This window comes from Ranitomeya variabilis, chromosome 7, assembly GCF_051348905.1.
Source record: "Ranitomeya variabilis isolate aRanVar5 chromosome 7, aRanVar5.hap1, whole genome shotgun sequence".
Classification (NCBI taxonomy): domain Eukaryota; kingdom Metazoa; phylum Chordata; class Amphibia; order Anura; family Dendrobatidae; genus Ranitomeya; species Ranitomeya variabilis.
The window spans coordinates 151231155-151243137 of NC_135238.1; the positions used below are offsets into that span (position 1 = coordinate 151231155).

The 11983-nt window shown below is 42.6% G+C and overlaps 1 protein-coding gene across 1 annotated transcript in view; it reads left to right on the forward strand.

Moving 5' to 3' along the window:
• The window catches only part of LOC143784164 (caspase-8-like), a 138906-nt gene extending 128664 nt beyond the window's left edge, over nt 1–10242 (forward strand). The window contains exon 9 of the mRNA XM_077272048.1: nt 7466–10242. Within this exon, the coding sequence (XP_077128163.1) occupies nt 7466–7640 (175 nt within the window). The 3' untranslated portion in view covers nt 7641–10242. The remainder of the gene's footprint in view (nt 1–7465) is intronic.
• Nucleotides 10243–11983: the final 1741 nt, after the last annotated feature.

An 11983-nucleotide genomic window follows, 5' to 3' on the forward strand; every position in this document is an offset into this window, starting at 1 on the left:
GACTCTGACACCACCCATCACTTTTAGGGCCTGTTCAACCCCGTCCTGTAAACCAGACAGAAAAATATCGAGGCCAATGTCCGTTAGGTGAACTCCGTCCGGTCTTAATTGTGGCGTGTTTTTCTTTTGTAGGTATTGGTGATGAATCACTATACCGCCTCTTCCTCTCACATATTTTCCGATCGGAGCATTGAATTTCACCCTTGTCCGCTCTATGGCTTTTTTATCTCTTGCCCTGCGCCATTCGGCCCGTGGTGTTATCTCCGACCACACCAGAATCATGTTCCTGAACAGACTGCTGAACCGTTCCGTATCCGTTGTCACCCATTTGTACAATTCGGCCACCTTTTGTTTGCCCAGGTCATTGCCACCCGCGTGTAACACCAATATCACCGGCCGTTCCGCCATCCTTGCTATGTCCACCATCTCCTTGAACACCTGTTTCCACCGGAGGCCTCTTATACCCCTCCAGTTAACTTTTATTCCCGGGATGTAGAGATTTGTTCCTCCTGGCCGCAGTTTGGCCCTCTTTTCGGCCCAGTGTACGTAGGAATCTCCTACCACCCAAACTTCAACCTCTGTAAGAGACAACACATGTTAATTAAGCAAGTCGGGTCTTATGTATCTGGCGAAGCATGCGGACTTCCAACGACCGATTCTCTAAACTTCGGCCTCTGGCACTCCTGCCCTAGCTGCCTCGGTGGCCGCCCCTATCCGGAACGAATGTGTTCCGTACTCCTTTGGATTTGCGCCGGTTTTTTCCAAGCATAGCTTGAACATTGCCTGGAATTGGTACTTGGTCAGAGGGGACCCGTCTGTATGAGTGAAGAAAAATCTACCAGCGTGTCTTATTACGGCGTATGTTTTAACCATTTTTAGTGGGCAAGCTGGGCCCTCTGTAGAGTTAACCAGGACCCATGTGCCCCTACCGGTGGGATCGCATTTGGATTTTCTAACCCTGATGCGCAGGGCGTCGCTGCATATTACTATGTCCTCATTAATTAGGCCTCCTTCCGCCGCGTTTTTTGACCGCGGTAGCAATTCGCTAATACGCAGTGCTCCGAAAAAGACGGTCGCAAAAGCTGCCGATATGAGGGCCACCTCATATTGCGATGAGCAGACTGACGGGGATATCGCAATCAGGTCCTGCAATAGTCTCAGAGAAATGGGGCGGCGACATTCTTGGCTTGGCTGAAGCCTTTTCCAACCTTTTATGGCTTGTCTTATGCAGAAGGATTTAGTTACGTCTACCCATCCCAATAATTGAAAGAAAAATGCTAGCCCCGATAATTTCCGTTGTGCCGAGGTGCCCGACGCCCCGCCTTCCCTCATCCGTAATAGGAAATCAGTTGTCACTGCGCTTCGCGCTCCGTCGCTTTCGTCGACTGGCCTACCCTGAATTAGTGAGCACCTCCTTTTGGCAAAACATAGCCAGGCTTTTTTGTAAGCTATTGTCTCGCCACCCTAACCCATAGACCAGACATATGAAGAATACGAGTGAGTTTTTGTCACGTGCAGTACACAGCCAAGAATTGCCAGAAACCCATGCAACTCCTGTAATGTTGCTGTAGGCTTCTTGGCCACCTTTCGAACCATTCTTCTTGTCTTTCCTTCAATTTTTGAAGGACGTCCAGTTCTAGGTATTCAGGAAACAGTGACTTTGAAGGGAAAAACCCACAATAGGGTAAAACCCTAGTATAGGAGCCAGGCGGTACTTGCCACTAGGTGCCTGAGGGCAGTTGCCTTGGGCAGTAGGTGGCGCAGAGTCAATACTTTCATTTTATTTTGAGGAGATGGGAGAGGAAAGGTGGTGTAGGTTCAAAAGATCAGCACTGCATTGGTACACAATAAAGTAAGGTATATGAGGGCTTGCAGTCTGTATTTGGGGGTGCAATGCCTGTTTATGGGGGTGTAGTCTGCATGTGGGGTGCAATGTTTGTAGATGGGTTTTAATCTGTATATGGGGTGTAGACTATTTGGGGAGTTCAAGCTGTATATGGGGGTACATGGGGTGCAGGCTGTATATAGAGTGTACATAGGGGTGCAGACTGTTGTGGGTACATGGGGTGCTGGCTGTGTGGTGGCTACATCGGGGTGCTGGGTATTGTGTGATAGAGCAGAATGTAAGGGCTCCTTAGTGGAACTGAAGATTCAGTAAGAGGACAGTATGGGAGGCAGTATACAAAATGAGGGACATTGTATAAGCACAATACGAAGGGAGTACAGTGTGAAGAGTGGAAACTCTGAAGAGAGGGCATTGTGGGGAGGGTCACTGAAGATGGAGACAGTGTAGAAACTATAGTTCATAATGTAGGTACAGAGTGTAGGAGGGACCGTGTATAGGCCATAGTTGTTAAGGGGAGTGGTTTAATAGTTATTGTTCCTAAAAAAAGAAAAGAGGGTGGCGGCCATAGTTTATGGGGGAGAGATGGTGGTTATAGTATATACGGTGGACGGTGTGGAGGCAATATTTTATGGGAGAGAAGGCCATGTATAATAAGAGGGATAGTGTTGGTATAATGTTTTGTGCAGAGAGAACAGTGAGGGGCTATTATTTATTCAGGGGCACAGAATAGGGTTTATTTAGGCACAGCCAGGACAGCTATGTTTATTCAGAAAGCATTATAATGACACTTTTATTTTTAATGGCACTGTGTTGGCATGTACTGCAGAAGACAGGAGAAAAGGGATACCTTCCGAGACGAGCTGTGGCATCATGAGCAGATAAAGAAGAAAAGGATGTGAGCAAGTATAATCGGTCAAGATGTCACCTATAAGGTACTTGATCTAAGAGTGCATTTACATTGATAAAACGCGGCACTTAGATGACCACCAACTTGTTATATGGCAGTCATTTAATAGCCTGCTTAGGCTGACTGCACTTTCATGTGCACAGACTGATTCTTAATATGATCATTCTGTGCGCTTAGAATAGCATTGTTCTCGGCAGCACATGTTTACACAGGATAATCTGCTCCCCTGAACAACGGTATTTAAGCAAATAAAAAATGATTTCACCTGACGAACTAATGTTTTGCTCATGCATCGGGTGATTGGCAGCTTGCTTTGCTCTCAATCAGTACTTGATCTGCCAGTGTAAATGCACCAGAGTAATTTTAGAAGATTTTTTGAGGAACTTTAATTCTAAGCAGATCGGTGGGGAATCCAGTTCTTAGAACCCCACCAGTCACTTTAAATACAAATTAAGATTGCGCAGTTCAGTAGACAAGAGCACACTTATACAGCAGAGTACAGATGCAGTAGAAGATCATACGCTTCTACCTCCTAAGCTTCATACTACTTAGAGGTCTTTTGAGCCATTGATGGAGTCTCAGGATCCAGACCACAACGATCTGCTCAGAATAAAAGATTGATGTGATCTACCAAAAGATCTGCCAAAATTTAAGTTACTTTTTAATTGATTAATGGTGCTACCAGGGGCAGATTAAGAGTATCCAGGGCTCCGGGCTGTTTAGAGGCATGGCCCCTCCAGCACCTGATGTGTAATGTGACATGTCACATGATCTCCTTTGACAGATCATGTGATCGGTGACATGATTGATTATCACACAGGTGCTCTGGTGCACATCTGAAGATGCAAAATGACAGAGACAGTTTTTACCCTTATGTACAGGACTATAAATTACGTAGCATCCAATAGAACATACTGTGTAATAAGAAACAGCGCTATATATAACAAGAGGATGCTAAAGAATAGTGCGTATTGTTTAAATGGATGGTCCACATCTAAATTTCATTTTCATCCTAAACTCTATCTATTTAATGTAATAATTTAATATTTTTTTCTAATATATTTTAATTAAAAATTCCCTACCTCAGTACACTGACTGTTTTAATTTTTTTCTGCTACTTCCTTTTTGATGAGGGTTTGTTTGAGAATCCCAGTGCATGCTCAAATGAAATGCCATCAAGCAGCAGAGACTGTGGTGACTGCCACAGCCTCTGCCCCCTCCCTGAAACGAAACGTCAGTGATCTCCGTTTCCGGGGCTGAACTACTTCCTGCTCTACTGAGCATGCGTCAGTTTTGAATGCCAATGTAAGCTTAGTAAATTCATATTCTTCTCAGTGCACAGTGACAGTGCGCTCTCTCATCAGTCCTGATAAGAAGTGACGAATCAGCAACAAAGCGCACAGAGTAAGTAAAGAGTAAGTGTACAAAGACAGCCCTGCCGCCACAAGTGAGGTCACTTATGATTAGAGTCAGCGAGACAGGGCACTTTACAGATGTAAAATACTGAACATGTGAATGTGGCCTGTGTAAACTTACCAGTAGGAGCGTGACCACTTAAAATGCCTAGGGCTGCATGAATACTAAATAAGGCCCTGTTTAGGAGACAGTAAAAACAATAGGTTTGCTCACCGTGGGTGAAGACACAAACACTATAAAGGTGGCTGGGGGAAAATCCACCAAATGAAAAAATGATCAAAAACAGGATCAAGACACATTTAAAAATTGGCTGCGCTGCTAGAAAGAACAGCTAAACTTTATATGGAGTTTATCCGAATCACTGTAAGTTATGGCAGCTGTGTACTGACTATTATTTATTATTAGTGTAAATATGAATGGTTAAATCTGAAATATAACTACATCCCCACTTATAGGAAGATCTGCTGTTAAGGACTGACCTGGTTGGAGTAGTGATATTGCAACCACTAGGGGCAGCACTGGAAGGTAGAGTAGTCTGGGATAGCCAAGAAGTCTTTACACAGGAACAGCAATATAGTTTGAAGGAATAAGCAGAAATCGCAGTCATGGAAACCAGAGATCGTTTACCAAGAGCGGCATTGTTGTTTGAAGGAATAGCAGGAATCATAGTCAAGGAAGCCAAAGGTCGTTTACCAGGAGCTGCAGTGTCATTTGAGGGAATAGCAGATGGAAGGGAGCTTGACTAGAGGCAGGTAGCTCAATAATCACACAAGGAAAGGAAAGGAAGGCCAGGTTTAAATAAGGTGTGCAATCAGGATGAGCCAATCAAGAACTCAGGGTGGTGACCAACAGGAAACTCAGGGAGGAGACATCAGCAGCAACAACATAGGTACAAGTATTTGGGTTAGCACAGAACTGTCCAGTGAGCTGAATAGCTCAGAAGAGCTTCTGTCTGGTGCACAGGAGCTAATAGGTTCGAATCCTGACATCTGCACACTTATGAAACTACATTAATTTAGTTTTGTTATTTAAAATCATTATTATTGGTATGATTTCTTTTACATGTCAAAGACCTGGCATTTTAGCAGAGGTGTGTTGACTTTTCAAATCCACTACACATTATAGATAAACTTTGATTTTTTTAGGGGTTGGAGGGGAAGACAAAAACAACCTGTAAACATTTTTTCCATAAACTCAGTAACTCCAAAATTATTACCTGCCAGGGTATAACTGACAATGAAGCTGTGCCTCTAACAGGCATGCAGCCATTGTTGACCAAGGTGCTGTTATACTAATTAAACTGATACTTTTGGTGAAGGAATACAAAATCTGTTTTTTGTTTAACGAGTCTCTAAAGTTTTCAACTAATGATATCTTTGTGCATCTGGGCAAGCCTGGGGATAAGGTCTTGTTTCGCTCCTCCGCCCCACCACCTGCCTCCTGTGTTTCTATGACAGGTCACTTATTATTCAGTAACCTGCCTCCTTTTTTACATTCCGTGCAGCCGTTGTTATTGGGTTGGGTGGCGCGTGCGCAGTGTGATTCCACGGCCAGCCTTTAGGTTTTCAATAACATGACACCGATGGCAGCGTATGCACAGATTGAGATCTCAGCGCAGTGATGTCTCCATTAAGCAGTAGCTGTTGTCTCCTTGGCAGTAGCTGTCTACCACATCTCGGACGTCACTAGTCTGCAATTGAAAGCAACGGATCTTGACAATTTGCATGACCAAGTTAGAAATGCCAATTGACGTTTGATGTAGATAAGGTCATGAACTTGGGCATAGGAAATAAAATATATAATTACTGTATGTACTAAATGGTAAAACACTGGGTAAAACCATCAATAAAAAAGACTTGGGCATATGGGTGGATGTCAAGCAAAACTTTACTGGCAAGGCCAGGCAGCTGTTGCAAAGGCTAATAAAATAATGGGATGTATTAAGAGGCATAGTTTTCCTCTATACAAGTCACTAGTGCGGCCACACTTAGAATACTGTTACAATTTTGTGCTACATTATATAAGAAGGACATAGCTGAACTAGAGCGGGTGCAAAAAAGAGCTTCCAAGGTTAAGCGAATGGGTGGACTGCAATATCAAGGTTATTAAACTTGTGGTTATTCAGTTTGGAAAAATGAAGGTGTAGGGAAGATCTTGTTACAATGAACAGATATACAATAGGACAGTAGAGAGATCTTTCTAATTCAAAGACAATGTCAATATGCCTCATTGGGGTTTTGCCAATATTGGGTCATTAGCTTCTGCCTCATTTTGTTTTCGCCTTCCCAACATTTAACCCCAATTGGATTTTTTTTTTCTAATTTTTCAGCACATTTTATTGTAAATTGAATGGAGTTAATTGTTTTTGCAGGCGAAATGACAACTCGCCTGCACAAACCAAGTGTGACACTGGTGGGTGTGGACCACTGTGCCATGGGAGGGATGTGACTAAGAGTGTTTCAGGTCTTCACTAGGGCCTCTGATGATGAAGATAGGCTGGGCTGCCAGTAGACAGCAGGTAACACCCCTAGGCAGTTCACCGGACAGCAGCAACTAACCGGAGGGTCAGAGACACCAATACCCGGTACATGAGGGTGAGACTAGAGCATAGTCAGATGGTTCGAGGTCAGGACAGGCAATATGGGTTCACTAGTCAAAGCAGAAGTCGGGAAGGGAGATGTCAAACAAAAACTGGTAAATAGGCCGAGTCGACAACAGAACACAGAATGCAAAGGTATACATGAAACAGATACTAGCAGGCTATGAACTAACATTTGGAGGTGGAATGAAGGGTGGAGTAGCCTGATATATCACCTACTAGCAGGTCATATGTTGATGACTGTCAACCAGCACAGGGCAACTCACAGCTAGGGTCAGGTACTGGGTGGAGCAGAGTGAAAAACACAATGAGTAAGGCTGCGCTTAGAAGGTATGCGAGTGACCGGCGTAACGCCAAGCCAGCATTTATCTATGTCAATTAGACTTTATTTTTCATTTCTAAAAGATAATTTTTTTGAGTCTCATAGGAGTAGAGAGACAACTTTTTTTGGTTCACATTTAGGATGCTGAGTAATTCAGCAAGTCTGTAGGTAACATGCTATGCCAGAGGGAGTAAAATAGGACACCTAATAATACTAGATGAGGAAATTAATATCGCTACTTTTTCAATTACGTGAATTGCAAATAGGTAGTGCGTGAAAAGTTTTTCTGGGAGTGTTACTTTATCAATGTATTTCTTGTGTTCTTGCTTTGACATTATTGTAAACTAACAAGCACATTTTTTCTTCATTTTTAAGCAAAATGGACTTAACAAGAATTTTGACAAAGGTGCAGGAGAAGACAGCAGATAAAGTGTATAAAATAAAAAAAAATGGGCAAAACCTAAATGTGAAACAGATGCCAACCTATCAGTCTACATTGCGTAAAATACTGATTTTACCAATCCCATCCAATGAACAACAAACAAGCTGATGACCTCATTCATATTGAACATTTTACAGTGTAATATTCCTTTAATCTTGTAATTTAAAGAGTAAACTAAACTTTTTTTTTAATTTAATTATTGATCATCCTTTGCAAACTTATGAATCTTTTTGATATAATCCATTACCTTAATTTGTATTTTTTCTCTCCCAAGCACCACACTGAAAGTGCTAATTTATCTGCCATGTTCATGCTTTTTAGAAACTGCTTTCATCTGCTGGGCTAGCAAAAATTTGTAGTCATAACCTACAAACACTCTCACTAGCTAAGCATTGGGGAAGGACCATAAGAAATTCACAAAGGGATCAGTGTAAACAGGATCTTAGCCAGGATTCTAGTCAGTCCAATAGCTGAAACCAGCTCCTAAAAAGCATGAAGTCAGGGAGCTGAGCGGATGTGCTCGGGTAGAGCTTCCATCATCCTGCTAAATATCCTGCAAACAAACCAGTTTCTTGGGGGCCAAATCTCCATTATATGTTTATGAAGGTGAAGTCAGGGGCTGAGCTGACTTGGACTGCAGTTGGTGCCCGAGATCTCCAACAGAGCGGCCGGAAAAATCCTGGGGCGCTGCAAGCGAACATTTTAACATCCAGCGATACTATGAGGTGGCGAGGAGAAAGAACCTGTGACATGCCAAGCCATCTGCTACTTACTCATGGTGTTGGTTCCTTACTTGGCTAGGGGTGCTTCTGGGCACTCCAAGTTATGTAGTACAGTGGTGGTGGGGGTGAAGAGTCCTTTCCTGCCAGGGGATGGAGACTTCTGTGTCTTAGGCCCCTTTCACACCTCAGTTTTTTGCCATCAGTCGCAATCCGTCGAGTTTTGAAAAAAACAGATCCGGCGACTGATGCTGCCGGATCCGTTTTTTTTGCATAGACTTGTATTAGCGATGGATTGCGACAGATGGCCTCATGTTTCATCCGTCGTTTGCCAGATCCGTTGAAAATTGTTTGTCCTTCGGCTGGAGACAACGGAAATAGTAAAGTTTTTTGTGTCCGTGGAAAAAACGGACAGCAACGGATCCGCCGCCTTTTGTCGTTTGCTAGAATGGAAGCCTATGGCACTGGATCCGTCAAATGACAGAATATGGCAACAGATTCAGGTTTTTTTTTAAACTGAACATACTCAGATTTTTTTAGGATCCAATTAGCCGGATCAGCTAGTCAGATCCGTTGAAAAAACGGATCTGTCGCATCAGTTTTTCACAATCTGCGACGGATCTGTTTTTTTCAAATTTCAACGGATTGCGACTGATGGCAAAAAACTGAGGTGTGAAAGGGGCCTTAAAGTCGCTGAGCTCCCTGTCCGGTGGTAAGAGTTTTCACAGGTTCTGAGCCGCAGCAGAATATTTTGGTGGTTCCCTAGTGACTGATGCCCTGATATTGAACAGTGGTGGGATAATGACCCACAACAAGAAGATGGGGAAAGAAGATGGTGAGCAGCAGAGCTCTCAAGCTGGCACCTGTGCATCCTGCGGGAGAAGACAAAGGGATGTCAGCAGGGATGCAGCTGCCAGGTTTGAACAGTATGCACGTAAAGCACATAATGCATCCCTTACGTGCCAGAGATCGGTTTCAATCGAAGTGGAGCCCCAACAGGATCCTGTTTTTCAGCCCACCACAGGAGGAGGAAGAAGACAAATCTCCTAAAATGGCACCTTCTGCACAAAATCCCCCGTGGTGGGAAATCTTCCCATGGAAAAGAATGTGCTCTTGGTTGTGTGTCCTTGGGGAAATCCCCCTCATTGTCAGATGTCTTAAATGCAGTAAGTGTAATTCCATGTTGCATGTACTGACAGGCCAAATAGGTGACTTTCAGAAATCTATTTCCATAATCCGGAATGATGTAAAAAAAGTGGCGGAACGCACTTCAACAGTTTAGAGTCAAGTTAGTGAATTGGAGGATGCACTACCCCCGATTCGTAGAGATATTCTGAGTCATACCTAGGATGTGGTGACAATAATAATCAAAACAAATTATTTAGAAGATCGACAAAGATGGCACAGAGGCCCTTACTCCCTTGTTTGCGGTGGAAAGGGCTCATAGGGTCCCTACAAGGCCTGGGCTGGTGGGTAGACAATCAAGGCATGTATTGCTCAAAATCCTTCATTATAAAGACTGGGACACTATACTAAGGAAAGCACAGGAAAAGCAGGACATTACTGTTGGAGGGCAAAGGATCTCGTTATTCCCAGACTTCTCTGTGGAAGTCCACCACAAACATTCCATACATTTGGATATTAAAAGAATGAGAGCACTGGACATACAATATTCCATGATTTACCCTACTAAACTGAGAGTGGTGGCACTGGGTTTAACTACATCCTTCAATTCTTCCAAGGATGACCTTAGATGGTTGGACTCACATGAACGCCAGATCTGGCAGGAGGCGAGGGTAGAGAAGGCTTGAGTCAACCTGGGTTATCAATATCATGATGTTGTTTCTTTTAGTAATAATTCGGACTCTGCTCTGACACTCATATCAGATTAACGTGCTATTTATTGTAGCCTATACAGCAGGAGAGCATAGCAGATGGTTATGTGTGTTCCCGTGCCTCATTCCATAGGCAAAATGGTAGGTTTACACAATGTTGGGTGGGGGATTGGTTTGGGGATGGATTAGGGGGTGGGTTTTTCTGGTGTGCGAATGTTTTAGTTTTTGGCTATTTTTAAGAATGTGTATCCTGATATACGCTGCTCTATTAATGTTATTTACATATCCATGTCGGGTTATTAAAGAATGGGTCTAGTGGTTAAGCTTGTCTCATGGAATATTTGGGTTCTGAGAGACGTCTCTAAAAGGCATGCAATTTTTGAATATCTTAAGAAAGCCAAGCCTGCAATCATAGGTCTGGAAGAGACACATTTGACTAATCCCATCAACTTGGTACACAGGTTCTGGTTGGGTTATAGCCTGCATTCTGTATACTCTAGTAACTCTGGGAGTTAGCCTTCTTGTACATAAGAATATCCTTTGAAATTAATTGACTCCTTTAAGGATGATGGGGGCAGTTTTCACTGTACAATATCTCATTTTGAAAGCATCATTGTAGTGGTATGCGTTCAAACTCCAAACTCAAATATCACACTAAAAAATACTAGAGAAACTTTGTAGCTGGCCAGATATTCCTTTAATAATTATGGGAAAGTTTAATAATACCTAGAGTCCTTTTTACGATAAAGGTCCCTGGCTGGTGAGGACAAATTGTCTCCCTTTGGCCACCTAATTAGCAACCTAGGTCTGATAGCTATCTGGAGGGAAAGATCTCCCTCTTCTAGAGTTTTTTCATGTGCGTCTTCAAAATGTCAAGCTCTTTCAAGAGTTGACTTAGTTCTCTGTAATTCTCTTATGATGACCCTTTTCTGTCCAATATAGAATACTTTCTCAGGTCCTTATCAGATCACTCCCCTCTACTATTTCAAAACCCTACAAGGCCAACACTATCACTGGGGTGGAAATTAAATCCTTTTTGGTTCAAAATTATTAATTACAAAAATATTATAAAGAAACTGAGGGAATTATTTAAAACTAATTTGGGCTCTGCGCCAATTAATGTACGTAGTTTGGGATGCGATTAAGGCCTTTTTGAGGGGGGTGCTAATAAGTGGAAAAAAAAATAAAGGATAATTTGAGGAAGAAGATGGAGGAGTTGGAAAATAGAGTTCACGTGACCGAACAAGCTTTCATTCAGAATAAATGTCCGGATAACACGTCCCAATGGGAGGACGCTTAAAAACAATTAAAATCCTTTTTGTCATCCGCTTGATCCAGTAAACACATGTTCTTAAAACAACAGTTTTATGAGGAAGGAGAAACTACAGGTCGGTTATTAGCAATGTTGGCACAGAAGCAGAGAGATAACGCATACATATTCCTTCTAGCAGTTTCTGAGGAGAATGTTAATACTCTGACTTCTAATATACTATGACTTTCACAGATTCTACTCTAACTTATACTCCTCTAGGGTTAATTATTCTCCTGAGGACCTTTCTGGATATCTTGCAGGGATGGGTCTCCCCTCTTTGGGGAATAAAGATAAAGATAATCTAGAAATGCTGATCTTGTTAGAAGAAATCCAACAAGCAGTAGGGCGCATGGCCAATGACAAGGCTTCTGGGTCTGATGGCCTTCCAATAGGAATATACAAAGTGTTTGAGGGAGATCTATTGCAACTCTATTTAGATATGATTATTAGTGCTTCCTATCTGAGGAGCTCCTAAGATCTTCATATGAGGCAGTAATTGTGGTTTTGCCAAAACAGGGAAAAGATAAAGAACTCCTATACCCTTATTGACATCAGATGTTAAGATCCTTAAGTTCTTGCAACAAG